The 20,970-nt window shown below is 44.1% G+C and overlaps 1 protein-coding gene across 1 annotated transcript in view; it reads left to right on the forward strand.

Annotated features, from left to right (window-relative positions):
• Positions 1-1,234: 1,234 nt before the first annotated feature.
• Positions 1,235-20,970, forward strand: part of lrwd1 (leucine-rich repeats and WD repeat domain containing 1) — a 77,470-nt gene continuing 57,734 nt past the window's right edge. The window contains exons 1-4 of the mRNA XM_069910541.1: positions 1,235-1,273; positions 2,994-3,130; positions 4,396-4,630; positions 20,239-20,358. Of these exons, the coding sequence (XP_069766642.1) occupies positions 1,235-1,273; positions 2,994-3,130; positions 4,396-4,630; positions 20,239-20,358 (531 nt within the window). The remainder of the gene's footprint in view (positions 1,274-2,993; positions 3,131-4,395; positions 4,631-20,238; positions 20,359-20,970) is intronic.

Raw genomic sequence — 20,970 nt, forward strand, 5'->3', positions numbered from 1 at the left:
TCCCCGGGGAAGGGGGGGGGTGGAAATCAGGGCCGCCCCGGGAAGGGGGGTGGAATCAGGGCCGCCCGGAAGGGGGGGGTTGGGAATCAGGGCCGCCCCGGGGAAGGGGGGTGTGGGAATCACAAAGCAATCAGCCAATCAATGTATGGTTTCTTCATTGTAGAGAGAGTTAGATAATTATCACATTGTGCAATATATTAGATTGAAAGAAGTTCAGTGAATTGCTGGTTCTCCTGGAATGGTGGCAAGTGCAAAGTATTGTCCACTCAATCCTTCCCACAAATCGCTCCCTTGGTATCTACCATTGTGACCGCAAGAAATGCTACACTTGTGCCCACACCTCCTCTCTCAGTCTTTCCAAATAAAGCAACATTTGAGTTGTGAATCTGCAGGGTTTATTTACTGCATCCAATGCTCCTGATGTGGCCTCCTCTACATCAGTGAGACTAGATATAGATCGTTAGATCGTTTCAATGAGCATCATTGTTCTTTCCACTGCAATAACAGGGATCTCCCAGTTTCACTAACATGTCATCCGTGCCTCATGCACTGCTAAACTAAGGCTACCTGAAAATTGGAGGAACAACACTTTGCATTCCATCTGGGCACTCTTCAACCAGACAGCAATAACATTGACCTCTAATTTCTGTTAAACTTCTCCCCTGAATCTATCTCTCTCCTCTCTCTCTCTCTCTCTCTCTCTCTCTCTCTCTCCCTTCGCTTTGTCTCCTTTCCTCCAGTCCCTCTCCCCTTCCCTTCCCTCTCCATTCAGAGACCTATCATTGCACCTATCATTTCTCAGCTTTTCTTTTGTTCCATCCTCCCACCAAAATCCACCTTCATACCTTGGCAAATGGCTCAGATGCAAAATGTTGGTTCCTATGGACCCTGTTGAGTCTCCAGCACATTTGGGTTTGCAAGTATAGGAACAGGTATTCCTTCTCCTGTGATTGAAAGGAAAATGTGGTTGATGAAATGGAAGAGTGGATGGGTGCTGGCCATTTGGAAAACTGAAAGATGAGAGAGGAAAATTGTCTTGGTGGTGGAATCTCACTGAAGGTGGCTGAAATTATAAAACATGACCCATTGAACACAAGTTAGTGAGGTGAAAGGTGGTGCTTAGTTTATGCTTAGTTTCTCCATTGTAGAGGAGATCACATCATGAGCACTGAATGCAGTAGGTTAGGTTGAAGGAGGCACAGGTTGAATCTCTGCTTCATCTGGAAGTCCCTGAATGGTGGTGAGGGAGGAGATTAAGGAACTGAAATTGCCTGTAGGTTGCAGGGAAATACCAGGGAAAGTGCATGGAAGGGATGTGTGGAATGCATAAATGTAGGCAAGGGGAGGTGCTACTGGTGTTGGGTCACTCTTGGACGTGATGAAAATAGCAAAGGATATTCACGTTAGATATGGAAGGTGTTGGGATAAAAGGTGAAGTCCAAGGGAATTCTATCAATTCTTTCTGGAGAAGAAGGATGATGAAAACATATGTGCAGGAAATAGAGAAAATGTGTGTGAGAGTTCCATTAGCAATGGCAGAGAGAATCCAGTTTTCCAGAAGAAAGTCAGCTTCCTTTGTCTCTTTATGGGATATGTGGAACAATCCTTGCTTCAGAACTTCTAGGGCCTCCAACCTCAACTTCTTTTTCTGCTGCTGGTTCCTGCACTCATATAGAACTTGAACATTTCATTACTTTTATTGTCACCTTGCATTCACTTGTACATGGTCCATCTTTGACTTTTTCCTACTCTACAAAATAAACTTTCCCTACCTCACATCCATAACCCTCTATTTTCTTGCATCTATATGCCTGTCTTAGAGTCTTTTAAATGTCCCTATTATATCACCACCACTATCCCTGGCAATGCATTCAAGGCACCCACCACTCTCTGTGTAAAAACAAACACTTAAGCCTGTCATCTCTCTAACTTTCCTCCCTGTACCTTGTAGGATGTTTTCTGATGTTTGCTACTCTCGCTCTGGGAAAAACGTGCTGAACTTCTACCCTATCTATTCCTCTCATAAACCCCTTTTACAAAGAACTGTAAAGCCGGCTCTTATCTGCCTTCAACCTCTGTAAAAAAAAAAATTGAAGATGGATTGGGTGGTCCAGACTTGCCTGTCTTTGATCCTCCAAGGGGGATACTCACGGCAGTGGAGCGTATCGATGTGAGACCTATCTAAAACGGTCGACTCATGTTGCCAGGTCAGAATGGCAAGACGTCAAAAATTGGGACCAGAAAAGGTTCAGTCAGTAGCGAGTAGAGCAGTAGTGTGCGAATGTCAGCTCCACACCACTTACGTGTGAATCCGATTCAGTGGGTCTGTACAGGAGGGTTTGCAATCACACAAGTTTTTATTAACACACAAAAATTTGGGAAAATGTTAATGGGAATAAAATACACAAGTGCACAATTTAAAAAAGAATGTGGGAAAATGTTAAACAGTACACAATTACTGCTCCTATATCTTATGGTCTTATAAAAGTGTGCTAAAGGGGTGTTGAATACAATTAGCCTAAGTCTGCCCTTGTAATTGAAGTTGGCATGAAAAGCATATCTCGTGAATTAATTCAGATTATAATTTGATTATTATATCAACAATGGAACATTTATGGACACTTAATACGCTGGCATGTATTTGTTGGCAGATAGCTGCAGTTGCTGTAATGCAAAACCATTCTGTAACCTCATTCTCGGCACCCATAACAATTGTATTTTTTAGGTTTGAATGTCTATGAAAATTGCTAAAATCTATAGAAATAGTCAACTATTTATAAACTATGCTCTGGAACACTCCCACTTCAACGTGCTTCTGGCAGCCAGTCATATATTCCGTAACATTTTCCCACATTCCTTGATAAACTGCACATACGTGCTTTATTCCAGTTAACATTTTTCCATGCTCTTCTATAATTGTGTGTTAATAAAAGCTATGTGTGATTGCCAACCCTTGTGTCCAGACCCACCAAATCTGATTCTTTTCTCAACAGAATGTCACACTAGATGCCAACACTGCTGTGATACACGTCCCTCCTCTTTTGCTTCGGGAAGCCAGCTTGCAGTGTGAAAAGACTCATGGAGCTGGCTTTTTTCTGCTCTGTGTGAACACGCAAACCAGCTTCCTAAGGTGGGCCATATCTACAGGAATACTGCGGCTTTGCAGTATAAAAGGGGCTATAATCTTGTAGACCACTATTAAGTCATGTCTCATTCTTCTTCAATCTGAGACTCTTCACACAAATCCTCCTCTCCGCCACATGTTGAGATTTTCCATACAGGCACCCCATTTGCCTAACCGTGAATTTCCCCTGATGCAGTTGACAAGGCACTTAACCATCACTTATCGCTAATATCAACCTTTTTTCTCCCTTATGGTCATCTGTTGCGTTCAACCTGAAATATAACTGTTACTTTTGCCAAAGATGTCACCCTCTGAATTTATTTCCTGTTTTTATTTATGATTTCCACTATTTGATGTTTTTAGATTTTCAGTTCTTTGTTTTAATATTTAACTAACTGACGCATCAAAAGCAGAAGGTTAGCCCCTACAAGCTTGCTGTAGCATGAAATAAGATAGCTGACCTAATGTTGACCTCCAATACCTTTTCACACCTTTATAGTATTTCTCTTTCAATGATTCTGTGTCATTTTTGTTTGTCGATCCTAGTATCACATGCCTGGAATACTCATGTTAGAGGCACAGTGGGGAGGGGTGTGGTGGATGCAGTTAGGATGTCTGTCAATTTTTGTACAGGTCTCCAGTGTAAGCCTTTGCTAGATCAGCTCAGATGACAATTCTTTTGTTTCCCAGTTTCATGTTAGTTTTGTTGTTATCACAGGTTTATTTGGGGTTTTGATAACCCACTTCAGAGGGCAATTAATCAACTGCATTATTGTGGGGCTGCAGTCGTAGATGGACAGTTACTACCATATTCAGATGAACTTTTTAGCAATCTTGTGAATTCATGAATGCCTTTACTAATTTTAGCTTGTTATTTCCATATTTATTTAATTGTATCCAAATTATCAGACTGGTTTAGCATAATATGAACGAACTTCTTTGGATCATTCTTGTAGGTCTCTTGGTTAATTAACCAGTAACATAATCGTTGTTTCACTCTGTTAAAAGCAAGAAAGGAAATTGTGGTACATGTGAATCTAGGTTGACTTTCTTCTTTGAGTTATGTTTGCATGATGTTATAAGTGCATCAACCTGATAACTGCATTGTGAAGAATAAATTGCTTTGTACATTATAATGTAACTCTGGTGTACTGGACCAAATCAATCTGGGAACTGCCTGTCCAATGTAATATTGATATTGCAATAAATGTACAGACTTGCAATTTAAAAAAAAATGTAATCTAATTTCCTTTTTTCCTTTTTTCATTCAGTCTATCTAACTTAAATTTGAAAACGAATGATTTGGATCGAGAACTATTTTCTCAGCTATTGGAGTTGGAAGAACTAAATGTATCTGGAAATCTGTTAACAGAAATTCCAGATAATCTGGGTCTTGCCAGTCTAAAATATCTAAACTGTGCCAATAATGATTTGGAGCAGATTACATCGTTTAGCCAATTCGAGAAACTTGAAGATGTCAATTGTGAAGATAACTTGCAGCTAACGGTAAGTGAATGAAACTACATTATTTAGCAAAAGTAAAAGCTGAAGTCATCAAAGCAGACATTATTGACCTTGTTTAGGTTTACTCAGGGAAGTAGTCTATGTTTAAACCTATGTAACAGCATTGGAAAAATATAAAAGTTCTGTTTATTGTAACATTTACCAGCCTGCTCTTCCCAGGTCATCAAGAGTCAGAAAATAGTAGCATGTGGTTTTTTGCAAGTGAAGGAAAGTAGTTCAGTTTAATTATTTAGAATTAACCCCTGAAGACATGGCCTAGATCAGCCATTCTCAATGGGGGCCACGTGGCCCTCTCTGGATAAAATATGTTTTTTATGTAGTCAGTAGGAGAGAACTAAGAAAGAAATTTGCTAAATGAACACAGGAAACTGAGTAGGATCCGAAGGAGACTGTTTCTTTCATGGTTCCCAGGTCTGCTCTTCTAAATTTTCCAACCATTCCTTTCCTTCTGGCACCTTACAACAGGCGCTGCTATACCTGGTCTTCATTTCTATAATTTCATGACTTCCCTTCCAGCGACTGTAATGGAGGATTTATCGCCAATTGTCCTGGGTAAACTTGTTCTCACTTTGTTCATTTTAGATTGGTCACAGTGTTTGAGCTACTGAAAGAAAATAAGACACACACACACACACACACACACACACACACACACACACACACACACACACACACACACACACACACACACACACACACACACTGAGAGCAGTTCAGTTTATTCAAGTCTTTATTACTAAATCTAAAGCTGAATTCACACTACAATATGCAAGCCCTTCCCAATTATACTTATCATTATTATACTTATCATAGCCTGGACTGGTCCCAACTGCTAAAGCGAGGCAATGACTGCACACTTGTAGTAGGTTGTCATGGCACCAGTAGCAGCTTCTCCACCTCCCTCGACCGGGACATTAGCTTGAAGTTCTTCTTGCTGAGAGATGTTGCCACCTCTTGGAGAGTCTCAAACTTCAGCAGTGGGACCATGGCTTATATTACCCAAAAGTTGTTTATTCAGATCTTATCTCTTTGAACAAATGATTTAATTATCTTCAAGGTCTCCTGACAGTCTGCAACCAACAAAAGTCAACTGCATCTCTGGGCTCGTGGTGGAAATTAGATAATGTCTACTGATTCATATGCATCCTTGGGCCCCATGGAAGAATTTTGATGTGTCTACTAATTCATATGCATCCTGGGCCTCATAGAGTAAATTAGATAATGTCTACTGATTCAACTGCATCCCTGGGCCCCATGGTGGAATTTAGGATTACGTCTTCTGATGCAACTGCATCCCTTCTTGCATAAGCTGGTCTAAATCCTCCATTACATTCCACCCCTTGGTCGCATCCTGTCACTTACGAGACCTAACAAGCATTTGAGTAGAGAAGGAGCGAAAAAGAGAAACTAAAACTATAGTAAACACAAAAATAAGCAATAATGTGAGCAACCAACGGAGAATATTGTGGCCCAATCCCCCAAATGTACCAGCTAACCATGAAAAAGGATTCCAATCAAGACTCAAACTATCCTTGTGGGCCACAATACCCAGACTCTGAAGCTCACGAACAGATTTTGAAACATGTTGAACAATATCAGATACATTAGTGGATACATCGGGCCGTGTCCCCCACGGGCAACTCCCTCGGAATGTCCTCGACATTACAAATCCAATTGCTGGCATCAAAGCAGCGGTTAAGCCACATCAGCAGGAGTGCAAGACGGAAGACCTGGAACAGAGAAGCCTGACATATGTCACTCACGATTCCGTAAACGTTCAGTATTTCAACAAACTAAATCATCCTGTCCCTCAATAGCTACCCACCGAGTGTTATCCTGGGCAGGTGTCACTATTTCCCCTTTTACAGGAGGGCCACTACCTGGTGGTGCCACCCATACCTTTTGTCTGGCATTCTCTAGCTCGGGAATGGGGGCAATGACTGTTTTTCCTCTGGAATAGGCTATAGTTCAGAAGCGTGAAGAAGTCGGTGGAAAGGTGTACCTCCTTTCAAAGGGCGATGATTCAAATTGTCGACTGCATGCTGCAGCACATGGCATCACCCCTTCAGGGTCCCCAGTGGTGTTAACAAACGAATTTGTTCCTTCAGTAAGCCATTCATTCGTTCAACTAACCCGGCAGCCTGCGGGTAATAAGGAATATGGTGAACCCATAAGATACCGTTATCAGTTGCCCAATCACAGATTGCCTTCCCGGAGAAGTGCAAGCCATTATCAGACTGAATCTCCTCTGGAGATTAAATTAAATGGTTTAGACCTTGGATAGTGCTAGCTTGGTCAGCTGTCTTGGTGGGAAAAGCAAAAACCAGGCCCGGAAAGGTGTCAACCATTAATAGGACGTAACGTTTACCCATACAGTTTGGCATGGGTCCTATGTAATCAGTTTGCTAGACCGCAGCTGAGCGAGCACCACATTTTATTTGGGCATGCGGACCAGGTGGAACGGTGCGGGACTTCACAAGCTGACATGCTGGGCATTTACGCACGACCTTGCGGACATCATCCTGATGGATAGGTAAAGCATGTGTACTGGCCCACATAGCTGATCCCTTCTCCCCCAAATGGCCACTCTGTTCATGTGCCCATCGAGCCAGGGGGACGGCATCGGCGCGGCTGATAGAGGCAAGCTGATCTGCAAGCTGATTATGTTGTGCCATGTTAGTTGTCACATTGGTATGGGCATCAACGTGATATATGAAGCATCCCACAACAGCTGCCACAACTGTTTGCCCCATACTGGGCGGTCATGTACCAGCCAGTCATTCTTTTGTCAATCAGGCATCCATACCACTAGTCCATTAGCCACAGCCCAGGAATCAGTAAACAAGCGAAGAGGGTGATCATGGGGGTCTAGTGGTAAAGTGACTGCCTTCAACTAAGCATACTGACTGGAGCCTCCATCCCCCTCCTCCAATAAGTGAGTTCCTGACCTGGGATGGTTAGCCACCACCTTCCACTTCTGCTTTCCTTTCACCCACCGGCTGCTACCATCAGTAAACTCGGCATCCTCTTGTTCTGCTGGAGTGAGCGAATCATATGGTTTACCCCACTGAACTTGTGAAGGGGGTAGGGGAGGGGGCAAGGCGGGTTCAACATCCTCATGACGAGACGGAAGATCAGCCTCCTGTTTGTGTTTGCGGCCCACCCCTTCAGGCCCTCTCGTTGCATGTCTCTGATTATACCACTTCCATTTAACAATAGAAGACTGCTGAGCTCACCCGATCTTTAGATTAGCGTCATTAGCCAGCACCCAGTTCATTATTGGAAGTGCAGGTCGCAATTGAACATCTGCATCACCTGTCATTCTTTCAGTCTCCTGCAGGGCCCAATAACAGAATAACGAGTGGCAGCCTCGGGCATGGTATGTGACCAGAATCCCAGCGGGACTCGGCGGCACTCTTGTTTCTGCCAGAGGCTCCAGGATGCCACATTATCAGTAACGGAGACCTGTAGTTCGTAGGGGGTATCTGGGATGTGGGGAGCAATGGGCAGGGCCTGAAGAATATCCTGCTTGATGGATTGGATGCCCTTTCCTGATCATCACCCCAGACAAAGTCTGTTTTCTTTTGGGTAACTTTATATAGAGGATGAAAAAGCAATGCCAAATGTGGAAAATGGCGTCGCCAGTATCCCAATAACCCCAGGAAACGCTGGGTCTCTTTTTTGTTAGTAGGAGTGGCCAAGACTGCAATCTTATTGCGAACTTTATCGGGAACCACCTGTTCTCCAGCATGCCACTGAATTCCAAGGAAGATAACTGTCTGGAACAGGCCCTGTACCTTGGCGGGGTTAATGGCCCACCCTTTTTGCATCAGGGTATTTTGGACACTCTCCATACCCTCCTGTACCATCTCTTCCGTGGCCCATTGGATCATCATATCATCAATATAATGGTGAATTGAGAGGGAAGGCGATACTGGCACTGTCTCCAAATCACAGGCAATTAGGCTGTGGCAAATAGTGGGAGAGTGTACATAGCCCTGAGGGAGGCGGGTGAAGGTATACTGACGCCCCTTCCAGGTAAAGGCGAACTGATCCTGTGAGACCTCAGCTATAAGAATACTGAAGAAGGTGTTAGCGAGATCAATGACAGCAAACCATGTTCCTGAGTTCCCAGTAGCAATGTTTTCAATAAGGGTAACAATGTCCGGAACTGCCGAAGCAAGTGGTGGGGCATGTTTGTTCAAAAAATGATAGTCAACTGTCATTCTCCGGGAGCCATCCGGCTTCTGGACCGGCCAAACAGGGCTATTAAAGTGCGACGTTGCGGGCCTCACTACCCCTTCTTCTTGCAGAGCATCGATGGTTGCAGTAATCTCTTCCTGCCCCCCAGGGAGGCGATATTGTGGAATGCATACTGGTTTCGGGGGGGGGGGGGGCGGGGGAGGCACCATCACAGGATCCCACTTAGCCTGACCCACCACTAGTCTTTTTGTAATAGTCCGAATTTCAAATGCAAATACCCCTTGGCTAGTATTAAGGGCTGTACCGGCCAACATATTAATACCCAGGATACACTTGTCAGTGGCAGCCACCAGGGCATGTAACTATATAGGGGAAGGGCCATCACCCACCATGGCGCGGACTTTTATTTCCTTCGCCAGGGTGATCGCTCCTCCCATCCCCTCTATTCGGAAGGTCGGTCCAGTCCAGAGGTCAGGGTTACCCGGAATCACCGAGAGCTCTGCACCGGTATTGACCAAAGCCAAATATTGGCGGTCATTACCCCCACCCCAATGGACTGTTAACGGTATGTAGGGCCATGGGTCCCCGTGTATCCTCTGTATCTCAATTAAGTAGACACGGGGGCCCTGCCCACACCCGCATGCTTTAGTAGGGTTTGGGGGCTTCCAGGCCCACATGCCACTATTGTCCATAAGAGCCTTTTTAACCATTTGTTGTATCTCATCACGGATAACTGGAGCAAGAGAAGCCAGCTCGATAGGAGCAGCAGTGGGAGCGGAAGGCACAACTGGGCCTGGAGGACTCAACAGCTGGGGATGATGTTCCCCTGCTTTTCTCTTATAAAGGGCATAAAGGACCGCAGTAGGTTTCCCATCAATATCACTTTTAGGTACGCCTAACTTTAACAAGGTTAGAAAAAGGTCCTTTATTGTCGCTCCGTTATTAGCAGCAGCCCCTCCCTTTTCATCCTGCTTGTCTGATTTAACCTGGGTTGCACATGAGTGGATTTTACTTCCCAACTCTAATTCTCTAAGCCCAAATAAGGCTTGTACCGCCTCAGACACAGGGTGCCCAATTAGCGGACTAGTTACGGACAAAACCAGTCCCCGTACAGTGGGTTGGGCAGAATGAACCAATCGGTATGCATTCCGGCTGTGAATATCTCTTCATCAGGGCTCCCCCCATGTACCCACAGCTTCAAACTCCCTGCATACAAGGGATAGGCCAGGGCCTGCTGACGAATTATTGCTATACCCTCCTCTGGGGTGCCCCAATTGCTCTGCAAATGTAAATTCCAATCTACTGGTGATGGGTATACTCGTAGCAGGGCATCCCCTTGAGTGGCAAGTAAGTAATCCATCTCTCTCCCTCTACACCGCAGCTCAGCAGTGACCCGGATATCAGAAGTCAATGTTCCTAATCTCAACAATTCCTCAGGGGTTAAATATACATTACCCCCTCCTTGCTCCCAAACACGCAGGAACCAGGCTGCCAGAGTTTCTCCTGCCTTTTGCCTAATTTGATCTCCAATGGTAGCCAGCTCTTTTATAGACTGCTCGATCTCTGCTCCCACTTTGGCCTACAGGGTCCTTTGCCCAGTGGATGGGAAGAGGCCTAGGCCATCCCGTAGAGGGGGTAGGCCATAGAGCATAAGCAGGGGATTGGGTATTTTCCCCTGGGTCCGCTTGGGAGATCGGGGTATCTAACCCTTCAATCTCTACCCTTACATCATCCGCCCCCTTCCGTCTGTTTGGGAAGTCTGCTGCTTTATGGGGCGGGCGTGAACAGCAGGTGGAGAGGGCAGTATGTTAGGCACATGCTGAGGAGTATCTGCATTATTACCATGGTCATCATTCCAGATATTCCCGTCCCATTCATCAATTACACCAGGATCGTTGCCATTCCTTATCATGGCACGAATATGATGTGGATCGGGTTCTATTCCATGCCTTTATCTGCACAGAGCTGCTGCCAGAGTTTAATATTACGGCAGATCGTTTGGACATGCTTATCCTCCCATTCTTTGGCTCGGTCCTGACAGGTGCAAACAATCTCACTGATCATGGAACAGGGTGGTCACAGGGCTTCTAGCTCCTCCTCTAGTTGCTCTCTCTTACGCTGAGATTCTACTTCTCGCTGAACTGATTCTCTTTCACGCTGAACGGAGTGGTGTAAGGCTGTGGGCAGCAGCCTAAAATCGTCTGTCAGCGTCCCCTTTTTAACAAGAAATTTACTTTCTCGAAGGAGAGTGGCAACCCGCTCTCCCAGAAGCGCACTTGATGGATCTAACTTCTCATCCCAACTGAGGAGTGGTCCCAATAAAGACAGGGTATTGGCGAACATGCCAAACCCATCGTCTTTGGAAGTCCATCCAGGAATCAAGAACTGCTCAGGGCTCACCTCTTTCTTTCGGCGAAACATTTTGAGACCAACCCTGCTCGGTGCGCCAATTGTCCTGGGTAAACTTGAACCTCTCACTTTGTTTGTTTTAGATTGGTCACAGTATTTGAGCTACCGAAAGAAAATAGACACACACACACCGAGAGCAGTTCAGTTTATACAAGTCTTTATTACTAAATCTAAAGCTGAATTCACACGACAATATGCAAGCCCTTCCCAATTATACTTATCAATGCCTGGACTGGTCCCAACTGCCAAAGCGAGGCAATGACTGCACACTTGTAGTAGGTTGTTGGGGCGACGGTAGCAGCTTCTCCACCTCCCTCGACCGGGACTTTAGCTGGACTCTTGAAGTTCTTCTTCTTGCTGAGAGATGTTGCCTCCTCTTGGAGAGTCTCAAACTTCAGCAGTGGGACCATGGCTTATATTACCCAAAAGTTGTTTACTTCAGATCTTATCTCTTTGAACAAATGATTTAATTATCTTCAAGGTCTCCTGACAGTCTGCGACCAACAAAAGACAACTGCATCTCTGAGCCTCATGGTGGAAATTAGATAATGTCTACTAATTCATATGCATCCTGGGCCTCTAGTGTAAATTAGATTCTTTGGCTTGGCTTCGCGGAGGAAGATTTATGGAGGGGTATGACCACGTCTGCTGCAGGCTCGTTGGTGACTGACAAGTCCGATGCGGGACAGGCAGGCACGGTTGCAGCGGTTGCAGGGGAAAATTGGTTGGTTGGGGTTGGGTGTTGGGTTTTTCCTCCTTTGTCTTTTGTTAGTGAAGTGGGCTCTGCGGTCTTCTTCAAAGGAGGTTGCTGCCCGCCGAACTGAGGCGCCAAGATGCCAAAATTAGATAACGTCTTCCTATTCAACTGCATCCCTGGGCCCCATGGTGGAATTTAGATTATGTCTTCTGATGCAACTGCATCCCTTCTTGCATAAGCGACTTAAGCTGTCCTTTCAGACAAAGCACCTCTTTCAATCTGGTGTACTGCATTCATTGTTTATGTTATGGTCTCTGTACATTGGATCAATTAAAAGGAGTAGTCCGTATATTCAGTCAATAGGGGCAAAGCAGAGCTGCCTTTTACTTGCCATTCTAATTCTCCATCCCACTGACCTATCTGTGGCCTCCTGCACTGCTGTAAAAATGCCAAGTGAAAGCTTAAGAAACGGCATGTGCACATTATAATATTGAATTCTAGTGCTTCAGTTAACTTGCTTTTTCTATATGTGCAGTAACTAGCCATTTTTGCTGTGTCATTCATTATGACATTGGGTGAGTTTTTCTCCATCTAGTAGCATAGCCTGCCTGCTGGGTATATGCCACATCCCTGTGCAGTAAAACCTTGTTAGAACACAGTAGATGGGGTCCAAGATTTCGTACCGTATTACAGCTGAGTCGTGGAACAGATACATATATGTCAGAGTACCCATGGATAATCAAAACCAAATATTACCAGTTTTTGAAGGATCTGCTATCTATAACTAACAATTTCAATGAAAGAAAACAAGCGCATCCATGTTATGGAGATAAGTGAGGCATGTAATAATGATACGGCAGTAGTCATGGGGGACTTTAACTTCCACATAGATTGGGAAAATCAAGTTGGTCGTGGGAGTCTGGAACAGGACTTCATAGAATGCATCTGCGATAGCTTTCTTGAGCAGCATGTTAAGGAACCAACAAGAGAAAATGCTCTCCTGGATCGAGTGTTGTGCAATGAGATAGGTAGAGTAAATGATGTAATAGAGACCATCTGGAAAATAGTGATCAAAGTGTGATTGAATTTCTCATTCAGATGGAAAGGGAAATAGTTAGATCTAAAACTAATATAATGTGCTTAAACAGGGGTGACTACCATAGGATGAGGGAGGAATTGGGCAGAGTGGACTAGGAGCACAGGCTAATTGATGAAACAGTTGAGGAAACAGTGGAAGATTTTCAAAGAAATATTTTGTAATGCTCAACAAAAATATATTCCGATCAGGAAAAAGGGCAGCAAGGGAGGGAAGAATCAACTGTGGTTAACAAAGGAAATAAAGGAGAGTATAAAATTGAAGGCGCAGGTGTACAAAGCTGCAAGGAGCAGCTTGGGATAACTTTAAGAGACAACAAGGGGTTACAAAGCGGGTAATAAGAAATGGGAAAAAGGATTATGAAAGTAAATTGGCACAAAATATAAAAACAGAAAGCAAAAATTTTTATAAATATATAAAACGGAAGAGGGTGGTCAGAGTTAACACAGGACCCTTGGAGGATGGGAAAGAAAAACTGGTAGCAAAAAACGAGGAAATGGCTGAGGCATTGAACAAATATTTTGTGTAAGTCTTCTTTTTTTTTAAAACTTTATTTAAAGATTTTATCACAGGAATAAAAAGAAAAATTACATTTAAAGAAAAAATATAAAATAAAATAATATAATTACAATACAACATTAATAACCTAACTTAATTCAACCTAACCCCTCCCTACATATACAAGAACTAAAAAAAAATCTATATATAAAAAAACCCACCCTTCCCCTCCCCCAAAATAAAGAGTGAAGAATTAGTAAAATTAATAATATTATGTATTTAAAAAAACACACACAAAGAAAAAGAAAAATATGACAAATAAAAATAATTTAAAAAAAGATTTATCAGATCTAAAATATCACATCTAGGAACATACTTAAATCAAACTTAATTGCATATACTTAACAAATGGAGTCCACTTCAACTTTTAAAAGACATCTTATCTTGAATTGAAAAAGATATCCTTTCCATAATTAAACAAGACTTCATCTCTAAATACCACCTATCCAAAGTTAATATATTTCTATCTTTCCAAGTAGACGCTATACATTTCTTGGCCACTGCTAAAGCTAAATAGATAAAAGAAATCTGATAATCATTTAATCCTAAATCAATTAATGATTGCATATTCCCTAAAAAAAATATATCAGGATCTAATACAACATTGTGTAAGTCTTCACAGTGGAAGACATGTCCAGCATGGCCAAGTGTGGAGTTAAGGATGCGAATATTGTGGAGGGCCTTGATAAAATAGTTGTTACAAAGGAAGTAGTGATGGAAAAACTAATGGGACTAAAGCCAGATAAATCACCTGGTCCCGATGATATACATCCAAGGGTTCTGAAGGAAATAGCAGAAGTTATAGTTGATTCATTGGTGGTCATATACCAAAATTCCTTGGATTCTGGGCAGGTCCCGGCAGACTGGAAGACAGCAAATGTCACGCCACTTTTTAAGAAGGGATGTAGGCAGAAGACAGGAAATTATCGGCCAATTAGCTTGACGTCTGTAGTTGGAAAAATGCTTGAAGCCGTCATTAAAGATGAAATAGTGAAACTTTTGGAACGTAAGGGTTCAATCAGGCAGACGCAGCATGGTTTTAGAAAGGGAAGATCTTGTTTGACAAACTTGTTAGGATTCTTTGAGGATATAATGGGTGCAGTGGATAGTGGGGAACAGGTTGATGTATATTTGGATTTCAAGAAAGCGTTTGATAAGGTGCCGCTCAAGAGACTTATCAGTAAGTTCTTTACTATCTTCTTCAGCATGATGCTGAAACAAGCCATGAAAGACCTCAACAATGAAGACGCTGTTTACATCCAGTACCGCACGGATGGCATTCTCTTCAATCTGAGGTGCCTGCAAGCTCACACCAAGACACAAGAGCAACTTGTCCGTGAACTACTCTTTGCAGACGATGCCGCTTTAGTTGCCCATTCAGAGCCAGCTCTCCAGCGCATGACGTCCTGTTTTGCGGAAACTGCCAAAATGTTTGGCCTGGAAGTCAGCCTGAAGAAAACTGAGGTCCTCCATCAGCCAGCTCCCCACCATGACTACCAGCCCCCCCACATTTCCAACGGGCACACAAAACTCAAAACGGTCAACCAGTTTACCTACCTCGACTGCACCATTTCATCTGATGCAAGGATCGACAAAGAGATAGACAACAGACTCGCCAAGGCAAATAGAGCCTTTGGAAGACTACACAAAAGAGTCTGGAAAAACAACCACCTGAAGAAACACACAAAGATCAGCGTGTACAGAGCCGTTGTCATACCCACACTCCTGTTCAGCTCCGAATCATGGGTCCTCTACCGGCATCACCTACGGCTCCTAGAACGCTTCCATCAGCGCTGTCTCCGCTCCATCCTCAACATTCATTGGAATGACTTCATCACCAACATCGAAGTACTCGAGCTGGCAGAGTCCGCAAGCATCGAATCCATGCTGCTGAAGACGCAACTGTGCTGTGTGGGTCATGTCTCCAGAATGGAGGACCATCACCTTCCCAAGATCGTGTTATATGGCGAGCTCTCCACTGGCCACCGAGACAGAGGTGCACCAAAGAAGAGGTACAAGGACTCCTTAAAGAAATCTCTTGGTGCCTGCCACATTGACCACGCCAGTGGACTGATCTCGCCTCCAACCGTGCATCTTGGCGCCTCACAGTTCAGCGGGCAGCAACCTCCTTTGAAGAAGACCGCAGAGCCTACCTCACTGACAAAAGACAAAGGAGGAAAAACCCAACACCCAACCCCAACCATCCAATTTTCCCTTGCAACCGCTGCAACCGTGCCTCCCTGTCCCGCGTCAGACTTGTCAGTCACCAACGAGCCTGCAGCAGACGTGGACATACCCCTCCATAAATCTTCGTCCGCGAAGCCAAGCCAAAGAAAGAAAAAGAACAAGAAAGTGGAGTCTGGGGAAGTATATTGGCATGGATCGAAAATTGGTTGTCTGACAGGAGGCAGAGAGTCGGGATAAGTGGGAATTTTTCAGGTTGGCAGAGAGTGGTAAGTGGGGTGCCACAGGGGTCGGTGCTAGGCCCACAACTGTTCATCATTTACATTGATGTCTTGGAGTAGGGGACAAAATGTGGTGTAGCCAAGTTTGCGGATGACACCAAATTGAGTGGAAGAGCAAATTGTAATGAGGATGTGGAGAGTCTGCAGAGGGATATAGTTAAGCTGGTAGATGGAGTACAATGTTAGTAAGTGTGAGGTTATCCACTTTGGGAAGAAAAATAAAAGAGCTGAATATTATTTAAAGGATGAAAAACTACAGCATGCTGTTGTGCAGAGGGACTTGGGAGTGCTTGTGCATGAATCGCAAAAAGTTGGATTTCAGGTACAGCAGGTTATTAAGAAGGCAAATGGAATGTTGGCCATCGTTAGAGGAATTGAATTCAGGAGTAGGGAGGTAATGTTGCAACTGTATAAGGTACTGGTGAGACCGCACCTGGAGTACTATGTCCAGTTCTGGTCTCCATATTTGAGGAAGGATATACTGGCTTTGGAGACGGTTGAGAAGAGGTTTACTAGGTTGATCCTGAGGATGAAGGGGTTGACTTGTGATGAAAGATTAAATCGTCTAGGATTGTATTCGCTCGAGTTCAGAAGAATGAAAGGAGATCTTATAGAAACATAGAATTATGAAGGGTATGGATAGGATGTAGGAAGGTTTTTTGAGCTGGCTGGGAAAACTAAAATGAGAGGACACAGTCTCAAGATTTGGGGGACTAGATTTAGGAGAGAGGTGAGGAAAAATAGTTTTTCCCAGAGAGTAGTGAATGTTCGGAATTCTCTATCCAGGGAAGTGGTTGAGGCTGCTTCATTAAACATATTTAAAATTCGGTTAGATAAATTTTTACATGATAGAGGAATTAGGGGATATGGGGAGAAGACGGGTAGGCAGAGTTAGGTCATAAATTAGATCAGCCATGATCTTATTGAATGGCGGAGCAGGCTCGATGGGCCATTTTTGGCCTACTCCTGTTCCTACTTCCTATGTTCCACCGGGATCTGATGGTATCCCCGCACGAGGTCCACTTTGGGGAAGACCCATGTGCCGTGGAGGTTGGCGGAGATGTCCTGTATGTGGGGCACCAGGTACCTGTCGGGAGGTTTTGTCGTTCAACCGACAGTAGTCCCCACACAGTCTCCAGCTCCCGGGTGATTTCAGGACCATATGGAGCGGTGATGCCCAGGCGCTGTCCAAGCGCCAGACGATTCCCAGTTCCTGGAGTCTGGAGAACTCCTCCTTTGCCTGCTGGAGCTTCTCGGGGGGCAGCCGTCTGGGTCTAGCGTGCAGCAGGGGTCCCTGTGTGGTGATGTGGTGGAAGACCCCATTCTGGGGCAGGGCAGTGTTGAACCGTGGCTCTAAGGTGGTGGGGAATTCGTGGAGGATCTTGTCAAACTCGTCCCTGGCGGCGGCTACCGTGGCGATTTCGGGCCTGTGGGCTTCTTCTGTGTCCAGTCATGTGGAGTGGAACGTTCGGGCATTGACCAGCCTTTTGCCCTTCATGTCAACCAGTAGGCTGTGATGAACCTCCAGTGGAACTTCTCCTTCCTGATGATGGCTACCCACAGGGTTGGACCTCAAGATCAGGTGCGAGTCTCTAATGCTGTCGGGGCAAGGAAGCAAAGCTCAGCCTCTGTGTCCACCAGGAATCGGCGGCTGGTGGATCTGTCTGTCATGTGAAGGAGGCTGTTTGTGTGGCTAGCCGTCTCAGCCATCAACGGCGGCTGGCCTGGTCATTTTCCTGAAACCCGCAGGGCTGGCGACATTTACGGGATTGCATTCCCTAGCACTGGTGGTAGAAATACCATGTCGACTGGCCCTCCTCTGGCTTGGTCTTGGGAGCGGCCTGCGGTCAGCTGGCTTCTGGTCGGGCCTCCTGGTTGAGGGCTGCCTCGTTCTCCCTCTTCGTGCACCAGAGGGTATTTGCACGGGCTGCTGCTCTCCTCGGGTTCGAGAAGTCATCATCTGTGAGGAGCAGCTGGATGTCCTCTGACATCTATTCCAGGAATATCTGGCGGAAGAGAAAACAAGGCTTTTGGTCTTCCGCCAGGGCCAGCCTTTTGTCCATCAATGCCGATGGACTACGGTCCCCAAGCCCATCTAGGTGAAGGAGCCTGGAAACCCTTTGTTGGGGAGTTAGCCCGAAAGTTCCAAGCAGCAGGCCTTTCAGGGCGATGTACTTGCCCGTAGCCGGGGGGTGGTGGATGATGTCGTCCATCCTCGCTGTCGTATCTTGGTCCAGAGCGCTCACGACATGGTGGAATCTGAGGAAATGTCGTGGAGTTGAAATTGTGCTTCCACCTGCCCAAACCACGTTCTCGGTCGGTGGGTCCAAAAGGGGGGAAGCTTGATGGAGACAGCGTTAACGTCTGCTGAATCCATGGTGTTTTGAGTCCAGAAATATGTCTGGGCTCATCGGGGTCACCACTGTGGCGGTGGGGGCAGTGGGAGAAACACAGCCACCACGTTGAGGGTCGTTAACGACTGTTTTTATTCATATTCAGCGCGCCCCTTTAAGGGCAGCATGAGCTCAGTCACCTGGTGCAATGTGACATCATAATCGCTGCCTCGAAGGGATGCTGGAGTCAGAGAAAAACCTCTGGTGACGCCATTTCTCCATGGCTGCCCCACACATGGGGCATTTTAATCAACTTATTTGCAAAGTTTGGGGTCCACAGACACCTGCGCTATAAGCGATTCTGCGGATTAACAATTCGCATTCTTACGAGGTTTCAGTGTATTTCCATTATCTGTTTTCTCGCTCTCTAACTTTCATTGTCTGATAACTTTGAACCCTTCTCTTTATACTTTCTTTCTAATTGCTGCCATTAAATCCTTGACTGGATGACCTCTGTAACTTATCCCCATGGTAGTCCTGGCCTCACTCTTTCATCCTATTCCAACATCCCTGTAGCTTCTCTGCAATCTAGAACCACCTTATTTCTCATTTTCTTTGTTCTGAGAAAGATTTTTTGCCCTGAAATAAAATAATGCTCTTTCTTTTTTCACAGATGCTTCCTAACCTACTGAGTGTTTCTTTCATTTTATGTTTTATTTAAGATTTCTAGTAGAATCTGTTTTGTTGTTTTTTTTTAATATTTATAAGTCTATGGGCATGAAATAAGGGATAGCTACGATGAAATGTCCAGTGGCAGTGGCAAGCTCATTCCCTTTTGCACATCCTCCTCACACTGTATGCCACTACTAATCTGCCATTTTCTGTTCATATACTCAAGAACTTAAACTTGCCCAATGCTCAACTGATGGGGAAGCAGAATTAAAGAAAAACATCTTATCACCAATCTACCTTTTCCAACACCAGTTCCAGACATTCCATGTGCAGGAGAGATAGAGAAAAGGATGCACATGTGATGAGTCATTCGGCACATATGATCTGTCACTTGGGAAATTGTAGGAGTCAGTGTGTTGAAACTCAACTGGAAAGGTGTGCTGTTCCAGAGCATTTGGTTCATTGTCAAGTCTGAAAGCCTGCAGGAAACAGCTAAGAGCATAGTGCAACCTTGCAGATGGATTTGAATGGAACTTGGAAGTATTGGGGTACATCTTAATACTTCTATTTCCTTTTAGAAACAAATAAATATTATTCATAGTTTTTTTTAAATGCGAGGATTGGCATGAGGAGGTAGGAAAAATAAGTCTTAAGTGGAGACAGAAAATAATGTTTGGGAACACTATCTTTGATGTATTTGTGTGGCTCTCTTTGACAGTATTGGCAACAAATCCATGTTACATTAAGACTGATATCACCAGCTGTACACGCTACCTACTTATAGAGTGCTTGGAACTGCTCAGTTCTGTTTTCATAAATTGTATAAGGGTTTCTACGTTGTTGGGTTGTGACTCCCAGTCAAATTCAAACCAACTTGAAATGCACAGCACAGGAGAGAAACTGCATTACAAATTTCCAGTTTCTTGGCCCACTTAATTAAGGATTTAAGTTTGTTTATATTTTTATTATACATTGTTTGGCAGAATATTTGTATGTGTTTTTATTTAGAACTTGTCGATAATTGATGTGTCCATTTTTTCATTAGACTGGAAGTCTGATTTTGGTAACTGAGTGTCCAAAGATAATGCAGCAAAAAATAAATTATGTCTACACTTTTCAACATAAATCATATTACAATCTGGATCATTTCTTTTCAGATTTGTGACACATACAAGCTAATTTATTTATTGCCTAATCTCCGGCTACTCAATGGCAGTAACATAACATCGAATGCATATCAGCTGAGGTTTGTCAACAGCCGACAGCTAAAGTGTCAAGTGAGTCCAATGTCATGAATTTTGGATTAATTTTAAGTATGAAGATTTTCCTGGCTTTTATCAGCTAATATATAAAAATGGTCATCATAACAAAATATATCACAAGGAAAGAAATATTGGAACAGACTTTCCATCGGTCTGGAAGTGGATGTTCTGGATCATATAATTTTGTGCCCATCTTTAAAAGGGAGACTATTTCCATCTCATTGACGTGCCCAGTGCAGGATAACTTGTCTGCCCACCTGGTTACAGTGACAGAATGAGGCTGATAGCCATTGAGAGACTGCCCCTGGCTCATCACCTATCAAAGCCTTCACTGCTTATTAATGTTTTGACATATAAAAATATTCCTAAACATTCAGCACCTGTAAAAATAATAAAGTTAACAAAATTTGATTTTTAAAAATAGTCAAGTAGACGAAAATACACACAATTAACTAATTAAATCAAATGCATAAGCTTTTTCTGAATAGATAGTTTTTGCCATTCACTTAACTGGACTTCTTGTTCCTGCACCGTTAATCTGAAAACGATTCAGTGGGCAGATATTTTAGCTGGAGTTGGGACACTGCCTTGCTATTGCAGACTCCATTCATGGTGCATAGCCAACAC

The sequence above is a fragment of the Narcine bancroftii genome, chromosome 14, assembly GCF_036971445.1.
Source record: "Narcine bancroftii isolate sNarBan1 chromosome 14, sNarBan1.hap1, whole genome shotgun sequence".
Lineage (NCBI taxonomy): Eukaryota > Metazoa > Chordata > Chondrichthyes > Torpediniformes > Narcinidae > Narcine > Narcine bancroftii.